The 18,523-nt window shown below is 37.4% G+C and overlaps 1 protein-coding gene and 1 long non-coding RNA gene across 3 annotated transcripts in view; one reads left to right on the top strand and one right to left on the bottom strand.

The window, feature by feature from the left end:
- Nucleotides 1–18,523, top strand: part of LOC130543932 (uncharacterized) — a 200,058-nt gene that overhangs the window by 112,126 nt on the left and 69,409 nt on the right. The window lies entirely within an intron of this gene.
- Nucleotides 12,869–18,523, bottom strand: part of DSG1 (desmoglein 1) — a 72,806-nt gene continuing 67,151 nt past the window's right edge. For both annotated transcript variants that reach the window (XM_026496146.4, XM_057313161.1), the window contains exon 16: nt 12,869–17,702. In XM_026496146.4, the coding sequence (XP_026351931.2) occupies nt 16,656–17,702 (1,047 nt within the window). In that variant the 3' untranslated portion in view covers nt 12,869–16,655. The remainder of the gene's footprint in view (nt 17,703–18,523) is intronic.

Consider the following 18,523-nt stretch of genomic DNA (forward strand, 5'->3'; position numbering starts at 1 on the left):
TTTGTTTTATTTCGGCTAATATTGAACTAGAATAATTTAATTTGCTTAAGAGAATTAATGAAACAGACCTAGATCTCTATGCGTGGCTGTTTTTCACAAGGGGAAAAATTATACTCTGCCCTGGCTACGTTTGATGGAGGTATTTGCAAGGATTTCCACCCTTTGTTTATATCATGATTGGTTGATTTCTCCTGAAATATAAAATTTTCTACTTACCTGACTTGCTATTTATTCATAGGGTGAGTTTCAAAATAAGAAAAGAAAAGGAAAGAAAAGAAAGGAAAAGAAACAGCAAACAATAGAAATAGGTACTAGATCTTTTAGGTGATTCCTCCAGACTTCCCCCATTTGTAACTCCTGTATTCAGTAATTCAGAATTTGAATCTGGCGATTACGATGATACACAGATTTAAAAGATTTTGCAGTAACTGAGGAGTGGACACTTGATTGCCCCATCACCTCATTTGTATTTACTCCTTGGGACAATTGGGGAAGTGATTTCAAAGCAGAATCCTGAAAGGATTTCAGTTAGTGGCTAGTTACTAACTGAAATCCTTTTCTGGGCAAAACTTAGGTCATGATTCTGCGCTTAGATAGATGAAGAGCAGCTTCTCTTGTTTCTCTTGCGGGGTACCAGCCATCATAAAAACAGAGCATGAAACATTAATATTTAAAAATACCCTAGAGATGATATAATGCAATCTCTCCTCTCCTCCTTCTCTCCGATCCATGTTATAGGTATAACCCTGAGAGGCTGTACAGTTTATTAGTGCCAAAGTAGGGCAAGAATTCTACCTCCTGGTTATAGTCAATTTATATAAATACCAAACCACTATTCAGTGTTGCCTGGGTATGCGAAAGCAAAATAAAAAAGAGTTGATGGCTAAATGCTATTATCTTTTACAAAACCTCTTTGCATAGTTTAGAATTTACCAAACTATTAAGTTTAATAGCTGGCGCTGCAAGCAAATTCTAAAAGTAAGTTTGTCCTATTGTTAATGTTTGATATCAAACCAGTAGCATCTCATTTGCTTATATGAAAGTGTACATAGAATTTCAGGGATGCTCTTGATATTTAAGTATTGTTCTGTGCTTCTGTAATATTGTCTCGTACTGGACATTTTTAAACAGTGGGACATTCTCATTCCATTCATCATGTCCATCTAAAAGAGTAAGTATTTTAACACTTAGATTTTTAAAAATAATGCTGTCAAAGACAAAAAATAATTGAATGCATGCCAGTACAAATTCTTTTTTTTTTTTAAAGAAATGTTATCTATTTAGGCCAAATATTGTGAGCATGATGTTAAGACAGCATTTGCCATCCAGTTATCAGTGTAGGGTTACTGGTGGTTATTATTTAAGTACCCAAGGGCAGCTGTATTTCTTGATAGCAGGTGTTAGAAGAAAGGAAATTTAAAAAATATTTATGGTCCTAAACTATGTTTGTCAAATGCAGTAGGCAAGTAGGTTCTAGAGTTGACTCAAGCAAAAGGGTTTTCATTAGCACGGGCCTGAGGGGATGAACAAAATGTAAACAAGGCTTGTCTTGGTTTTGACCTGAGCAGTGCTGTGAATACACCTCTGACTGTCCACCTTGAGTTAATGGACTGAAGATAAACAACCTGTCTCCTTGTTAAAGCCAATTTATGTATGGCAACCGTGGTGCCTGCAAACCAGGTTATTTAGGAGGTGTTGGAAATCACAGAGATTAAATGTCAGTTTCCTAAAGAGTTATGTTAATACCATAAGGATGACGTCCGTTTACACCCTAAAATCATACTTACACCCTGACAGAGGGGCCTTGTTGATTCTCCCTGTGACGTCATGACCTCGGTGTGGGATGTCTTCTCAGTCAGTGCAGAAAGAATAGTGTGGCTTCTCCCTCTGTATTAATTAAAGCATGCACTTACATACTTATTACATACTTGCTGCATCCTTATCCCACAAAAATGTCATCTTTGTCTGCCCCCTGTCTCCTGGACATGATGACAGTGGCCGCTCTTTGCACCATGGTAATTACTTAAGTGTCATACTGGTTGCTTCAAGGGCTCTGACAGTGCCCGTCCCCCCCACCCCGTTTGCCAAAGTTGTATTGTGTATATAGTTTACCCTTTATGCGGTTAGTTATGCATCTAGCAGACTCTGAAGTGGGATGTGGGCTTAGGATATCTAGGAAGAAATTCAGGAGTAGGAAAGTCAAAAGCTAAGCAGTGGTTTTCTGAAATGTATTTCTTGGACCACTTGGACCCAAAAATCATATGGTCCATAGAGTTCGACCATATATAAGAAATACAGAGTTCTTGGCCCCAAACTTACTGAATCAGAATGTCTGCAGATGGGAGCAAAATTATTTACTCTTTTTTTTTTTAAAGATTTTATTTATTTATTTGACAGAGATAGAGACAGCCAGCGAGAGAGGGAACACAAGCAGGGGGAGTGGGAGAGGAAGAAGCAGGCTCCCAGTGGAGGAGCCTGATGTGGGGCTCGATCCCATAACGCCGGGATCACGCCCTGAGCCGAAGGCAGACGCTTAACGACTGTGCCACCCAGGCGCCCCCAAAATTATTTATTCTTAACATGCTCTTCACATAAGTCTGGTGGCGCAGAAGTTGTAAGAACTACCAAGTCAGGGTAATTAACCTAGTTGTTGTAGGCAGAAATGGCAGCATGTAAACATATTTTTCTAATATGATGAAATTAGCATTTCTTCATGGGGGGTTGGTATTGGCTGTTTTTTTTTATGTGAAAAGTTTACTTCCTTTTTTTCCCCCCATCAGTGTTACTGATGCCTTCACTGTGAATTTGTAAATACTCTTCATATATAAGGGAAACCAACTTCTGTCAAGTACGTTGGAACTATTTTTTGCATTTTTTCTCTTTTGCGTTTGTTTTGATTTTTCTTTTTCTTTTTCTTGCATTTGAAAATGATTATGTTTTTATTTGGACTAGGCTGTTATAAACAGTCCTATTGTCTATTAGCTTCCTGTTGCTGTGGTAATAAATTATCACAAACTTAGAGACTAAAAACAATAAAAATTCATTATCTTACTAGTATAAATGATATATTTTCTTTAGTTACATTTTCTAACATTTATTTTCTTACATACAGAAGTATATGGGGCACCTGGGTGGCTCAGTTGGTTAAGCGTCTGACTTCAGCTCAGGTCATGATCTCAAGGGATCAAGCCTGGGATCAAGCCCTGAGTTGAGCCCTGCTCCACACTCAGTGGGGTGTCTGCTTGTCCCTCTCCCTCTGTCCCTCCCTCCACTTGTGCTCTCTCTGTCCCTCTCTCAAATAAATAAATAAAATCTTAAAAAAAAAAAAAGAAATACAATTGATTTTGGCCTTTCAATTTTTATATCCAGCAACTTTGCTAAGCTTTCTTTCCCTCCCTCTCCCTTCTTTCTTTCCCTCCCTCTCCCTTCTTTCCTTCCTTCCTTCCTTCCTTCCTTCCTTCCTTCCTTCCTTCCTCCCTCCCTCCCTCCCTCCCTCCCTCCTTTCATCCCTCCTTCTCTTTCTTTATCTCTCTCTTTCCTTCCTTCTTCTTCCCACCCTTCCTCCTTCCTTCCCTTCCTTCCTTCCTTCCTTCCTTCCTTCCTTCCTTCCTTCCTTTCCTTTTTCTTTCTTTCTTTCTTTCTTTCTTTCTTTCTTTCTTTCTTTCTTTCTATATAGTTGGCACACAATGTTACATTAGTTTAGAATATAATACAGTAATTCAACAACTCTCTATATGTTGTGTTGTACTCACCACAAGTGTGGTTACCTTCTGTTACCATACACTATTACAATACACTGACTATATTCCCTATACTGTACATTTCATCCCCATGACTTATTCATTCCGTAACTGGAAGCCTCTACCTCCCACTTCCTTAAACAGAATTTTGCATCCATGTTCATGTATGAAATTAACATATAATTTTCCTTTCTTACGTTGATCTTGTCGAACTTGTCAAAAAGTTATGCTAGCCTTATAAAACGAGTTGAGGATTGTAAGTCCTTATGTAAACGAGTTGTATAAGATTGAAATTCTTTCTTTCTTGAGTGTTTGGCTCTTGATAGTTTGGGTAAATTGTACTTTTTACTCTGAATTTGTCCACTTCATCTAAATCTTTTAATTGATTGGCAGCAAGTTATTTATAATCTCCTCTTATTTCATTAATGTCTGTGGAATCTATAATCTTGTCCTATTTTAAAGAACTCTTGATATTTTTTATTTGTACATTCTCTTTTTGTTTTGATCAGCCTCACTAGGTATATAAATTTTACTAGATTTCTATTTGTTGGATAGTATATGCCTGATGATTTTTATATATTTTTATTTTTATTTTTTAAATGATTTTTTATTATATTATGTTAGTCACCATACAGTACATCCCCGGTTTCCAATGTAAGGCTCGATGATTCATTAGTTGTGTATAACACCCAGTGCACCATGCAATACGTGCCCTCCTTACTACCCATCACCGGTCTATCCCATTCCCCCACCCCCCTCCCCTCTGAGGCCCTCAGTTTGTTTCTCATAGTCCATAATCTCTCATGTTTCATTCCCCCTTCTGATTACCCCCCCTTTCTTTATCCCTTTCTTCCCCTACTGATCATCCTAGTTCTTATGTTCCATAGATGAGAGATATCATATGATAGTTGTCTTTCTCTGCTTGACTTATTTCACTTAGCATTATATCTTCCAGTGCCGTCCATGTTGTAGCAAATGTTGAGAACTCGTTCTTTCTGATAGCTGAGTAATATTCCATTGTGTATATGGACCACAACTTGTTAATCCAGTCATCTGTTGAAGGGCATCTCGGCTCCTTCCACAATTTAGCTATTGTGGACATTGCTGCTATGAACATTGGGGTGCATATGGCCCTTCTCTTTACTACGTCTGTATCTTTGAGGTAAACACCCAGTAGTGCAATGGCTGGATCATAGGGTAGCTCAATTTTTAACTTTTTATATCTGAAGTCTTTTTCGGTATTTTTCTGCTTTCCCTTGTTTCTTCTGGGTTTTACTCATGAAATCTAGTTGGGATTGCTGTCTGAGTTACCTTGAACGTGCTGCTGTGTTCTCTGTCTCTTTGTGCCTCTCCATCCTGCCTCATACCCAAAGTCCTCTATGGGGGAGGAAGCTTAGTTACAGAAAATAAAGGTGACATCTTTAACGAGTCTGCCTTTCAGCTTCAACTCCCTACTGAGCAGTAATGTGGAACTGGTTCCTTGAAGAATGTTTTCTGATAATTCTATAGCTTGCTTACATCACTAGATCTTGAAAGAATGTGTTATTATCACATCTGTTAGCTTTTGTCATGTAGAATTTAATTTTATTTATGTAGTTTTATTTATATACTTTATCCCTAATTATAACTTCTAGTTTGTCATGCTTATAGAATTATCTATTTATAGTTAAGATAAATGTGTAATGCTAGTGCAGCAGATTAAAATAGATAAAGATGCAGATCTGGTTCAAATTCCAGAAAGTTCACTAACTTGGTTTGTTTCTATGAGTGAGTTAATTTATCTCTGTAAATTGCAATTACCTCATCTATTTCCTTCCCTGGCAGATTTTGGGAGTTAAATTAGATACATTTATATAGAGAAACTGGCACATAGTACACTCTCTTTGACTAGTATTCTTTCTTGCTTGTTTCTAGAGTGTATATGTCTGTAACAGACTTGCCATTTATTAAAGCATATGGCATTAACTGTAGATATGCTATTTTTTTCTATTTACTAATATTTAATTTTTAGTGACAGTCAATAAATATGGTTTTCCTTATTGTTTGCTCCTCTAGTTTATAGCACATTAATTTCTGACAGTTTTGTACCTGTGTTTGAAATTTTATTCTATTTAATTGGCTTTTAATCTTCACTTTGGTTTTAATGATTTTTAAAATACATTATATATCTTTTTTTAGAAAGTTTATTTTTATTTATTTTTTGTTTTTTAGATTTTATTTATTTGACAGACAGAGAGAGAGCACAAGCGGTGGGGGGGCGGTTTGAGTGGCACAGGCAGAGGGAGAAGCAGACTCCCCGCTGAGCAGGGAGCTGATGTGGGGTGGATCCCAGGACCCTGGGATCATGACCTGAGCAGAAGGCAGCTGCTTAACCGACTGAGCCACCCAGATGCCCCAAAATATGTTATATATCTTTTTAAAAATTTGCCTCATGCTGGCAAGCTTTACAGTCAAACTTTCTAGCCTCAGATTATTTGAATCCTTATATTGAAAGTAGATTAGTTTTCCTGGTGATTGGTGTTCAATAATCATGTTTATAGAAGATGATTTATGAAGCAAAATATTAATTTATTAATTTGCCATGGGGAGATTTTTCCATTGCGGAATAACTGTAAAGTTCATATTCTCTCTAAATGCCCTCCACTTACCCTAGCAATCAGTGTACTAGCTCAAAAATTGTTTATTGGTCATGAGTGGAAAGCAAAGATGCATAGTTATTTTGAGATGCCTTTCATCTAAGCTGCAGGGGTATCTATTAAGATATTCTTTCAACAGGAGAGGAAATACCTTTATTTATTCTCCCAGAAAGCAGCATATGGAAAGTCCTGAACTTCTACAAAGATTTAATTTAATCTATCTGATGATATATTTTAGGAAAAAAAAATTTTTTTTAAGATTTTATTTATTTATTTATTTGATAGAGAGAGAGACAGCCAGTGAGAGAGGGAACACAAGCAGGGGGAGTGGGAGAGGGAGAAGCAGGCTCCCAGAGGAGGAGCCTGATGTGGGGCTCGATCCCAGACTGCTGGGATCACGCCCTGAGCCCAAGGCAGTTGCTTAACGACTGAGCCACCCAGGCGCCCCATATTTTAGAAAATTTGAATAGTGGATGGGTCTCATTTATTTATGTATCCAACAAATAATTATTGAGTTTCTTCTTGTTTTATCAACCTCACAGAGTTCTGGGAACACTTTTCAACTCCACCATGACCTTTGTCATATGAAGAAAGCCACATTTTCATCTCAAGTTTTTTTGGACTCTATTTTCCAAATATTTTCCACTTGAAAAATGTTTAGTTATATTTGAAAATAGGGGTGCCTGGGTGGCTCAGTCATTAAGCATCTGCCTTCGGCTCAGGGCGTGATCCCGGGGTCCTGGGATTGAGCCCCGCATGGGGCTCCTCCACTGGGAACCTGCTTCTTCCTCTCCCACTCCCCCTGCTTGTGTTCCCTCTCTCGCTGGCTGTCTCTCTCTCCATCAAATAAATAAATAAAATCTTTAAAAAAAAAAAAGAAGGAAAAGAAACTACCTTTTAGTTTACCCTTTAATTCCTACATCCTAGTAAGATCTAAATTTTTATATATCTAATCTTTCCCCAGAGCATATTTAAGACAATTGGTCAAAATACATTTTACAATCTAACGAAGTTAAGTTATATTGTCCCTCATTTTCAGGAGGAGCCATCAGGTTAAAGAATAATTTATAAGGAGAAGTCCTATTACGAATGGTGGATTCTGACAAGCAGTATAGCGTAATCTGGGGGTTCAGTTCTTATATAGACTATCAGTGCAAGGATGGAGTTTAGAAAAGTTGAGTTGCATTTATGTATGCATTCAACAAATAATGATTGAGTTTCTGTTTATTGCTGTGCTGACCTCTGTGTATCCCACATTAATTCAAAATTTGTTATTTAATTGCTTCCATATCCAAATAATGACAGTACAATTTTTGATGTACCTTTTTAAATAAGCCAGCTGCAAGAACATGTCTTAGAAACTGAGTGAATTGACACGCTGTTATTGGAAATAAGCTTTTAAAATTTTGGGCTGTGTATACAAAAAATGATGACTTTAATGAACTCATGACCCTTCTTTCTAGCAGTAAATAGACATCCAAATCAATTATCTATCAAGGTCACTCCTAAGTTTGTAACAGTAAAGCTAAGTCATCTCTTATAGGAGAATGATTATATGTCTAAACACTTTACAGGGACAGGCATCTAATTAACATGAATCATATAATATTATAAAGGTACAAATTAATGACAAGGGGGACTTGAAGACTTTCCTATTTTTACACCACCAGATTTGATTATCCAGTTTATCAATATATTAACTTATAATCCATTCTTATTTACAGTGGGATGTTGAGGAAAGGACTGTGAAATCAGATCATTTTGTTTCTTGCTAGTAGCATATTTGCTATACGATGCCCACCTGTGCAGCAGGCATAGTTCGTCCTTGACTCTGAACTGATGGTTCCTGTTGTCTAAATACATGGTCTCCCTCATTTCTGAGTTGGTTTATCTCTGCAGTGCATGCAGTACACTGACTTCCAACATTTTCCCCAGGAGGGCTGAGCTTCAGTTGCTCATGGGTATAATTGGCCTCTATTGGTTGTTTTCCCTTCTGTATTTCATTTAGCATTTACTCACCAGTGTTCCTTTACATCCATCCCCTTCCCCCTCAGATTGCCCACAAATCCTGTTTCTCAGGGTCTAATTCTGGGTAAACCCAACCTCAGATGTGATCAAAACAAATTGAGAAGCCCAGGTCAATAATTTATCAAGTAGAAACTGGCGTATATTTTGAAAAAGATAATCTATTAATTTGAACACAGCAAAGGATTTTCCACTGAAAACTGTGACAAATTACATTCTAGGCCCAACCAGATATGCTCCTCCCCCTCTTTTTTTAAGATTTATTTATTTATTTGAGAGAGAGAGAGAGCAGGAGTGTGTGTGCATGAGTCGGGGGAGGGGCAGAGGGAGAGGGCGAGAAGCAGACTCCCCACTCACTGAGTGCAGAGCCCAATGCAGGGTTCAGTCTCATGACCCTGAGATCATGACCTCAGCAGAAATCAAGTGTTAGATGTTTAACTGACTAACACACAAGTGCCCCCAGATATGACCTTTGACAAGAATTAGAGCCTGACATTTTGAGCAATTGTGGGAAAGTTCTTGAGGTAAGGGCTCTTCCCCCTAGGTTTTATTTTATTTATTTATTTTTATCTTATTTTAATTCATGTATAACTAACATATAGTGTTATTTTAGTTTCAGGCATGCGATATAGTGATTCAACAATTTTATACATTGTGTGGTGTTCATCATAATAAATGTACTCTTAATCTCTTCACCTAGTTCACTCATCCCCCACCCACCCCTCTGGCAACCACCTGTTTGTTCTTTATATTTAAGAGTCTGTTTTCTTGTTTGTCTCTTTTTTTGTTTGTTTGTTTTGTTTCTTAAATTCCACATATGAGTGAAATCATATGGTATTTGTCTTTCTCTGATTGACTTATTTCACTTAGCATTATACCATCTAGGTCCACCCATGTTGTTGGAAATGGTAAGATTTCATTCTTTCTTATGGCTGAATAATATTCCATTGTATATACATATATACCACATAGTCTTTATCCATTCATCTGTCAATGGCCATTGGGCCGCTTTCATAGTTCGGTTATTGTAAATAATGCTACAGCGAACATAGAGATGCATGTATCTTTTCAAATTAGTGTTTTTGTATTCTTTGGGTAAACAGCCAGTAGTGGAATTACTGGATTATATGGTAATTCTATTTTTAATTTTTTGAAGACCTGCCATACTGTTTTCCAGAGTGGCTGTACCAATTTGCATTCCCACCAACAGTGCATAAAGGTTCCTTTTTCTCCACATCTTTGTCAATACTTGTTGTTTCTTGTGTTTTTTTATTTTAGCTGTTCTGCCAGATGTGGGGTGATATCTCATTGAGGTTTTGATTTGCATTTCCCTGATGATAAGTGATGCTGAGCATCTTTTCATGTGTCTGTTGGCCATCTGTATGTCTCTTTGGAGAAATGTCTGTTCTTGTCTTCTTCCCATTGTTAAATTGTGTTACTTGTATTTTTTTGGTGTTGAGTTATATAAATTCTTTATATATTTTGGGTAATAACCCTTTATCAGATATGTCATTTGCAAATATCTTTTCCCAGTCAGTAGGTTGTCATTTAGTTTTGTTGATTGTTTCCTTTGCTGTGCAGAAGCTTTTTATTTTGATGAAGTCCCAGTAGTTTATTTTTGCTTCTGTTTCCCTTGCCACAGGAGACACATCCAGAAAAATGTTGCTACAGCCAATGTCAGAGAAATTACTGCCTGTCTTCTCTTCTAGGATTTTTATGCTTTTAGGTCTCACATTTAGGTCTTTAATCCATTTTGAATTTATTTTTGTGTATGGTGTAAGAAAGTGGTCCAGTCTCATTCTTTTGCATGTAGCTGTCCAGTTTTTTCCAACACTTGTGTTGAAAAAACTGTCTTTTTCCCACTTGCTTGCCTCCTTTGTCAAAGTTTAATTGACCATATAATTGTAGGTTTATTTCTGGGCTCTCTGTTCCATTGATCTATGCATTTGTTTTTGTGCCAGTACCATACTGTTTGATTACTTCAGTTTTGTAGTATATCTTGAAATCTGGGACTGTGATACCTCTGGTTTTGTTTTTCTTTCCCAAGATTCCATTGGAGTCTTTTGTGATTCCATACAAATTTTAGGATTATTTGTTCTAGTTCTGTGAAAAATATTATTGGTATTTTGATAGGGATTACATTAGATCTGTAGATTTCTTTGGATAGTATGCTCTTCCCCCTAGGTTTTATACAAGGAGGGATGACTAGCACATAGGCAGATGCAGATGGGGATATACCAAGTTTCTCATAATTAAGTTTTGTTTGTAAAATTAGGAAAAGTAAGAGTCAGCTAGAGTTTGTCTTATTAGAACTCAGTCACTAAGTATATGCCCAGAAATTGGCTCATTTTCAAACTTTTGGACCAATTTAACATGCTCCATTTGTGTTTATTTTGCTGGAGTTTTTTCAAGACACTTCATAATGAAATTTGAATATAATCTAATGGAAATCCATTAAAATCCTTAAAATCGAGGATTGGCTTAACCTAATATACATTTTAGAAGTCCACATAGACTCCTCTGTAGAAAATCTTTGAAGAAGGCCAGTATGGAAGTAGAGAGACTACTTAAGGGACAGTTCTAGTCGGGTGGATGGGGATGGAAGCTATTGGATGTCCTGAGCTATATTTTGGTTATAGAACCAGTCAAAGTCATTAACACTTACTAATGGGTCAAATGAGGGAGGGGGATGTGAGGAAAGGGATGAAATCAAGAAGGAATATTTAGTTTCTGTCTTGAACAATGGATTGGTGGGGTCATATTTTGGGGGGGTTGGGGGGTCCAAGTGCGTTTAATTTTGAACATTTTAAATGGGGCTTCGATGAGGTCTCATAGAGACAGTGTAGAGTGTTAAGAGCAGAGGGAATGGGACCAAACTTTAGGGGGAACATCACCATTTAATCATTGGGTAGAAGGGAAAGAAACAAAAGAAAATAAGAGAGTGGCCAATGAAATGTAAGCTATATTTTGAAAGGATGATATAAAAGCCAAGAAAGAAAAGTGTTGCAGGGAAGAGAGAATAGTTACTTTTTTCAGATTCTTCCAGAGGTTAAGAAAGATGAAGACAGAAAGGTAGACCTTGTGTTTGGCAATCTGTAGGTCTTAGACAAACTTGACAGGGGCTATTCTGGCGGACTGATGGGATGGAATTGAAGTTTGATAGCGTATGGGAAAATAAAGAAGGCACATATATGAGTCTTAAGAAGTTGGGTAAAACAAACAAAAAATGAGGCAGTAGCTCCAGGGAGCACACTGATGAGTGTGCTCTGAAAGAGGACAGAGAAGGTATGGTATAGTGACCTAGTATATTGAGATGGGAGGTCTATCGGAGAAGTAGGTAGGATTGTGGGGAAGCATTTTATATTAACCTGAGATTTGAGACTGAGTACTCAAAATGAAAAAAAAAAGTCAATTCCCTTAAATCACTTTTTCCGCTGTTTCTGTGAGGACAGAGATGAAGGGTGAAAGGTTTGGGATATGAAAAGGGAGAGCAGGGCAAGGAGTTCGAAGGCATTCACCAAGAGGCAGCATATTTGAACTCATGAAGTTTGATTAGACATGGAGGAAAGGGGGGTGGCAGGTAGTGGAAAGCAGGAGGAGTCAGAACAAGGAAGCTTTGATGAAGTGGAGGAACCGTGCAATCAGAATACACAAGCAAGTGAGCTGGAAGGAGAAGGAGGAAGTGTTCAGAGGCTGGGAAGACTGCAACAGGCATCCAGAAAACTGCCCAGCTGAGGGGGGATGGGGAGAATGGAGGTCTGAGAACTGAGAATTCCGGGTGTCAGCTGCCTCACCCATGGGGTCACTTGAGTTCCTGTGAATGCCCTCCAGAGTTGGAAAGGTCACAGTGGACTGTGGGCCAGACTATGAGTCTTCAGTAAAAGTGAGGACCTTGTTGGGAGGTCAGGGAATGACACAAGTAGAAGAGAGGGAGACAAGAGGTTCACAAGAGTCTGAAAAGGGTAAGGTTTTGTGTAAGATGAAGTTGATCATGTTCTGAAAGTGGCATTGGAGAGCAAAAAGGTGATGTACCCCCAATAAAGATGAAAGGGCATGATTTGAAAAGCAAATAAGAAGAAAATCCATTTTAAAACAAATATAATGCTAGTGTAAACAAAAATAAACAGTAGAGTATGAAAGAGAGAAAGATGAAAGCATAAAGATTCTTAAAGTATCCAACGGATGTTGAAAATCCAAACTATTTGTCATTTATGTATTTGTGTGGGGCTGCTCAAGTCTGTGCTCAGACCCTGCTGGGAAGCACTCTGGAGAGGAGGTGTCTCAGTAAACACTGGAAAAAAAAAAAAAAAAGAGCTAGAAAATGGAAAATGAAAATAAGTTTTAACAGTGTGAAAATAAAATAAGTATTTCTTCCCCATCTGGACTGAAAATAATCATTAGATTTAATAACCTCTAATTATTCCTTACAGTCTAAACCTCCCCACCTTTACCATTCAGAAAAGAGAATGGAAGCATACCAATCATTTTATTGCTGTAAACATAAGCCTTTGGAAATTACAAACCGACTTAAAAGAGCCAACGGAGGACCAAGTAAGGAACTAGCACCCAAATAAGCCAAGAGTTTTATACTGAAATCTGAAAAAAGCACCTTGTTTTAAACATCACCAAAGATGAATATCAGCGTTTAAAAATACTTGTAAAATAGCAAAAGAAAAATAAGTTAGACTAGGTACCACTTGATGATAAAGTGTTCAGTAATTCAAATATAACTAAATGGAAGGAATACAGACAGTTAAACAATAGATTATTTCTTGTTTCCAAATTCTTTGATGGTTAATAGGTTGATCCATTCATGCTTTTGTCCTAACATAAACTGAACAATCTAGAACTGAGAGGCAGATTCTATTTCATGGGGACTAGTAATCTACGTGGACTGGTGTATTGCAGAACAAAGGGAAGTGAGTCTTTAAAATACCGGAAATCCTACAAAAGGTTAGAATTTATTAAATAGGCATGGGGAAATGTGGCAAATACTTCTAGAAGTTTGTTTTGGGTTTCAAATGTTTTTCCTACATTGGCTATTTTAGCCAACAATTATAAAACCTTTTATTTCCTACTCTAGTCTGAGGGTATCATATGTGTTATACCCTGGTTGACCTTCAGATGTTGGTATAAATTCAGAAATGAATTGTGTATGTAACTAAAAACATTCAGTTAGAGAGAATCTGTAATTTTTGAAGCTATATAATTAAAATTCTGTCAGGAAATTACATTGAATGGAGATTATAAGGCTAAAAACTATACATCAATGTAGAAGAGATATCCAGATGAAGGCCTGTCTGTATCCCCAGATAGATAATTTTTCTGCAGATTTTTAGTGCACATAGTTACATCAGGCAATATACACAGAGGCTAATAAGATGTAGCAGATATATCTGGAATTCAATGTCAAAATTAGCTCAAGATGGTATTTTGGTTGATATTAAATTATAAAGTATTTATGATACACTAATTTTTTACCCTAAGGACCACCTCTTTAGAATGTCAGATGTTTTATAAGCATTAAACACTTTGTTTTCAAACTATATACACATAACATTTAAATTACTATTTCTTCCTTCTCCCTTTTGTTAAGAGCATGTTGATCTGAGATTCAGCTTGCAATATATATTTGAATTATAACTACTTATAAAATAATTTCCATATCTTAGGTCTGTAGAATGACCTAAGGTCCATGAGTTGGAGTAAAAGATCTACAGAGAAGAATTGATTTCTGCCCAAAGGTTGTTTATTGAAAAAATGACATGCCTTTAAATGATTGTGAGGGTTGTATCTTAAAAAGATAATTTTAAAATTTAAGAATAAAGAGTTAAAACATCAGTGTGTAATCCTGACCAAAAAATTTATTTGAAAGTATCTTTCTGGAAGGATTGACAACTAATACTGTCACTTTTTATATCTTCCATGGTTTTTTACTAATCAATCTTAATAACAACAGTTATTGCAGATGGTCACTCTGGCATTTGTTAGACAACCTAAAAACCTTTTTTGGAAGATATCCAGAGTCTTTAAAGAACACTTCTGATGATAAGTCAAAGTGACACATAAGCTACTTGTGGTCAAATACCATTCCCTTTAATGAATTAACTAATAGTTATTTTTATTCCTTCAAACTCCTGGGTCCAGCATACTCAAATGTATTTCAATAAATACCTTTTGACTTTATTTCTGTAAAGATTATCCATCATTAATGGAACCCCCCTCCCCAAATGGGAGAGAAAGAAATGAAAGAAAGAGTCCCTGTGAATGACTTTATTAATACCTCTGCATTTGGGCATGCTACAGACTATCAAAATTTCACATAGTCTACAGACATAAAATAAGATGTATATTGTGGCTTTGAAAATATTGACATCACCTGCTATAACATAGAGCAAAATAGCTCTAATAAAATAGTTCACTCCCTAGCCCCCTTTGACAAGTGTTGGAAGTTGAATGACTATTCTTTGATCTTGTAACACCCTGAGAAATTTGAGTAGTTGGCGGGGAATAATCCTTAAAAGATTTTGTCATATCCAGTTTCACTTTAGTGAGCTCATATTAACACTGAATTTAGAAAAGAGAAAAAAATTCCTCTACTTTGCTATAGTAAATTTACCCCTGTCTAAAAATGCTTTGATTCTATTTAGAGATTTTTTTAAACCAGGAAATACTATATAGCAAACACACAGAAATGACATATCATAAATAATACATTATTAAATTTTGAAGCTAGAAAAATATATCATACTATATAATTTGGGAACTATCTATAAATTGGAGCATTGTATAAGCCAAGAGCTTATTGACAAATCAAATCAGGAATGTAAGATTTATTCTAGTGAGAAAATTTAGTTAGGGAGTGAGATAGAGTAAGGCTATGGGGTTGTCTAGTACAATTTCCTTTGTGTTAACACAATACCATCAACTCTGTTAAAAGTTATTAGTTGACCCCTTTAAAATAGCAGCAGAGGGTTGTTTTTAAAAGTGCTAAACTCAATTAAAACTAATAGTACGGTATTACTTTACAGAACAATTCTAACTTTTCCCATTAAACATTTTACATGTTCTAAAAAATTTTTTTAGATTCCCTTAAAAAAAAATTCCCCCAAAGCTTAACCATACTGCAGACTTTTTTTTTGTTTTTTTCACAGCTCAGATTAAGTAAATTATTTTAACTTCAGAGATGTATAATAAAGAGCTGGATATAGATGAATAAGACTTACTAAATACACATCTGAAAATACAATGTGGTTTCCATCTGCTTCTTTGGAAGGTAATTTACCATTAGGGATGACAACCAGGTCAGGTGTCACTTGCTTCAGTCAGAAAAGTACACTTGGCAAGTTTACACTGTTAGGTCAGAGCCACAGTGATAAGGAGAAAAATGAGTGTGATATCCTGCAACCTCACCAGCATGCAATATTCATGAATACTGCATCTACTACTAAACACAAACTAGAATCAGAAAACTCCTTGACTCCATAGGAATTTTAGCTGAAGCCCCTTCTCAAGATTCAGGTTCAGATATTGTCAATTTTCCCCAAATGAATCTCACCCTATTGCCATTCTCTTATGGAAATTTCCTCCCAGGAAACATTTCCTAATTTGAGGTTTATTTTATCTAGTGCAATTATTAGGGTAGGAGCGCTTGGTGGCCTGTGAACTGGGTTGTGTAGCCAGATTTGTTTTCTTAAATGGTTAATTATGGTCTGAATATATGATTGGATTTTTATTTCTCTTATCTGTGAAATTGACCAGGTACTTGGCACATATTTCAAATTCTTCCTGCATACGTGAGCTCATATTACATCTTTAGTCCTTTTTGAATATTGCCTGAGCTACATGGCAAATCAAAACAGAGCAAGGAGAATGGTGCCAATAGCCATCTTAAGGCCAGTGCTTTTGCATGACTGAGTTTAATTTATTCCATGTGCTGGAGGTACAGGACTGGCCACACAGAAGCAAAGAAGACCCTACAGGCCATACAGGCACAAAGAAGACCCTGTCTCAGGTTTTAATTCACTGTCATGATTACATTACTATTAATGTAAGAAAAAATTTGCAAATGCTAAGGAGAGCTCTTGCCCAAGAGCACTGTTTCATTCCATCTATTTTTCTCATTGTGGTTTTTCACCTCACTCCACAGTTACTTAGCACCCAGTTGTGCATCTTAAATCACACTGTTAGTTTTTTGGTGGTGGGAGTTGAATCTAAATCACCACTACTGAGAACAAGTGTGCTGGGATCCTGGCTACTTCGTGTATTGTACTGTACTGTACTTTGTGATTCGACTTCGGGCTGTACTAGGGGAGGCAGATCCAAGAGTCTGGCTAAAGTGATGGTCAGAGGAGCTCCTCATGTGACCAATGGTAGCTGTGCCCCCCATGCCACTACTCAGGCCCCCACCTCCTCCCAGGCTGCTCAGCCCAATGCCACCACCACTTACTCCAGCTGCACTGCCAACCAGGCCACTGCCTCCGCTCATCCCAGCTGGGCCACTAATTCCACTTATGCCAGAGCCAGAAACAACTCTCTCTGTCACAATCACATTTTGGGTATTTGATAACTCAGGGTGTATACTTAGATTGCCCATCATGCCAGAAGCTGGTCGGATTACTCTTTCTGTCACTACCACATTTGATGACTCTCTAGGATCAGGCATGGTCAAAGAGGTGGGTAGACTTGAACTTGGTGCTATTACTCTTTCTGTGACTATAACGTTTGACCCATCTCTCAAGTCAGGCATCTCTAACATTCCATGCAAATCAGTGCCAGAGATTGGGCCTAGCACTCTCTCGGTCACCACTACGTTTGATGCGTGTCGATTATCATGAACAAGGACAGAGGGCTTCAGAGTGCCAGAGGTGGTGTAAGACTCGGTCACAGTGACATTACCATAGCCCAGAGGATCAGGAATAGGCATAGGATGCTGTACACCAGGTCCTGAGGGGTAGGTGCTCTCAGAAATGACTGTGGTGGTGCCAAAATGTGGGGAGATGGGTGGGTGTCCACCACTGATGGGCTCTGTTCCCTGCTGAGGGCAAATCGGTTCGGTGCTCTCAGGTGGCCAAGAGGGATCAGGGTCTGGATATAGTTCAACTTCTTTTCCCAGGCTGATATCTGCCAACTTCTTAAATTTAGGCCCCAGTGTGTCCAAAAAGCTGTCATCCACGTCTTCTCCAATGAAGCTACAACAACCCACGGAGCCAGCAGGGGAACCTACACCTTCAATGTCATATATGAGCAAACAGTCATTGGATGGGCGTCCTTCATCTTCATCTGCATAGGCATATGCTTTCTGGATTTGTACAGGAAAGAGAAAATGAGATTATGGATACATATTTAGCAATAATAAAAGTCTTTATCATTCTTTTTTCTTCTGGGGCATTACCAAAGAGGAATATATAAGACAAAATTCTAACCTCTCCTAGAGATGCACTAAAAATCATTATATAATTTCTTAGAAGAATTTGGTTAGAAATTATTTTAACTGTAATCCTGTTAATACATTTTGATTTTTAAAATTTATTTAAATGGACTTCCCTCATCATAGTGCCCTTTGGATACAAAAACACATGCAAAAAATCACATGAATTATTTTAGAAGGAGGTACTTTAAAATACTGAACATGAAGTACACCAAATCATGGGGGGTTTTCTTTTCTTCTTCTTCTTCTTTTTTATGGTTTGTATAAAAAAGGTGGCTCACAGTTGATTTGGGTTCATTCAGGATTGCACTTTCCTTCCTCCATGGAGTGAATTTGGTGGTTCTGTGAAGATTTATTTCAATGTGGCTTTTTCAGCAAAACAACAGAACATTTGACTCTGGGTCTATGCCATTTTTGGATTCAGAACTGAAAGTTTTTAAAAATAGGATCTCCTTCAATTCAAAGTTAAAGCCCACAGACATGTGCACTTTTTTTCTTTAGGATTCATTTATTTATTTCAGAGAGCGAGCATGAGCAGGAGGGGCAGAGGAAGAGGGAGAGAGTATCTCAAGCAGATTCCCCACTGAACGCAGAGCCTGACATGGGGCTCCATCTCACAACCCTGAGATCATGACCTGAGCTGAAACCAAGAGTTGGATGCTCAACCAGCTGTGCCACGCCGGTGCCCCAAA

Source organism: Ursus arctos, unplaced genomic scaffold, assembly GCF_023065955.2.
Source record: "Ursus arctos isolate Adak ecotype North America unplaced genomic scaffold, UrsArc2.0 scaffold_17, whole genome shotgun sequence".
In the NCBI taxonomy this organism is placed as follows: Eukaryota; Metazoa; Chordata; class Mammalia; order Carnivora; family Ursidae; genus Ursus; species Ursus arctos.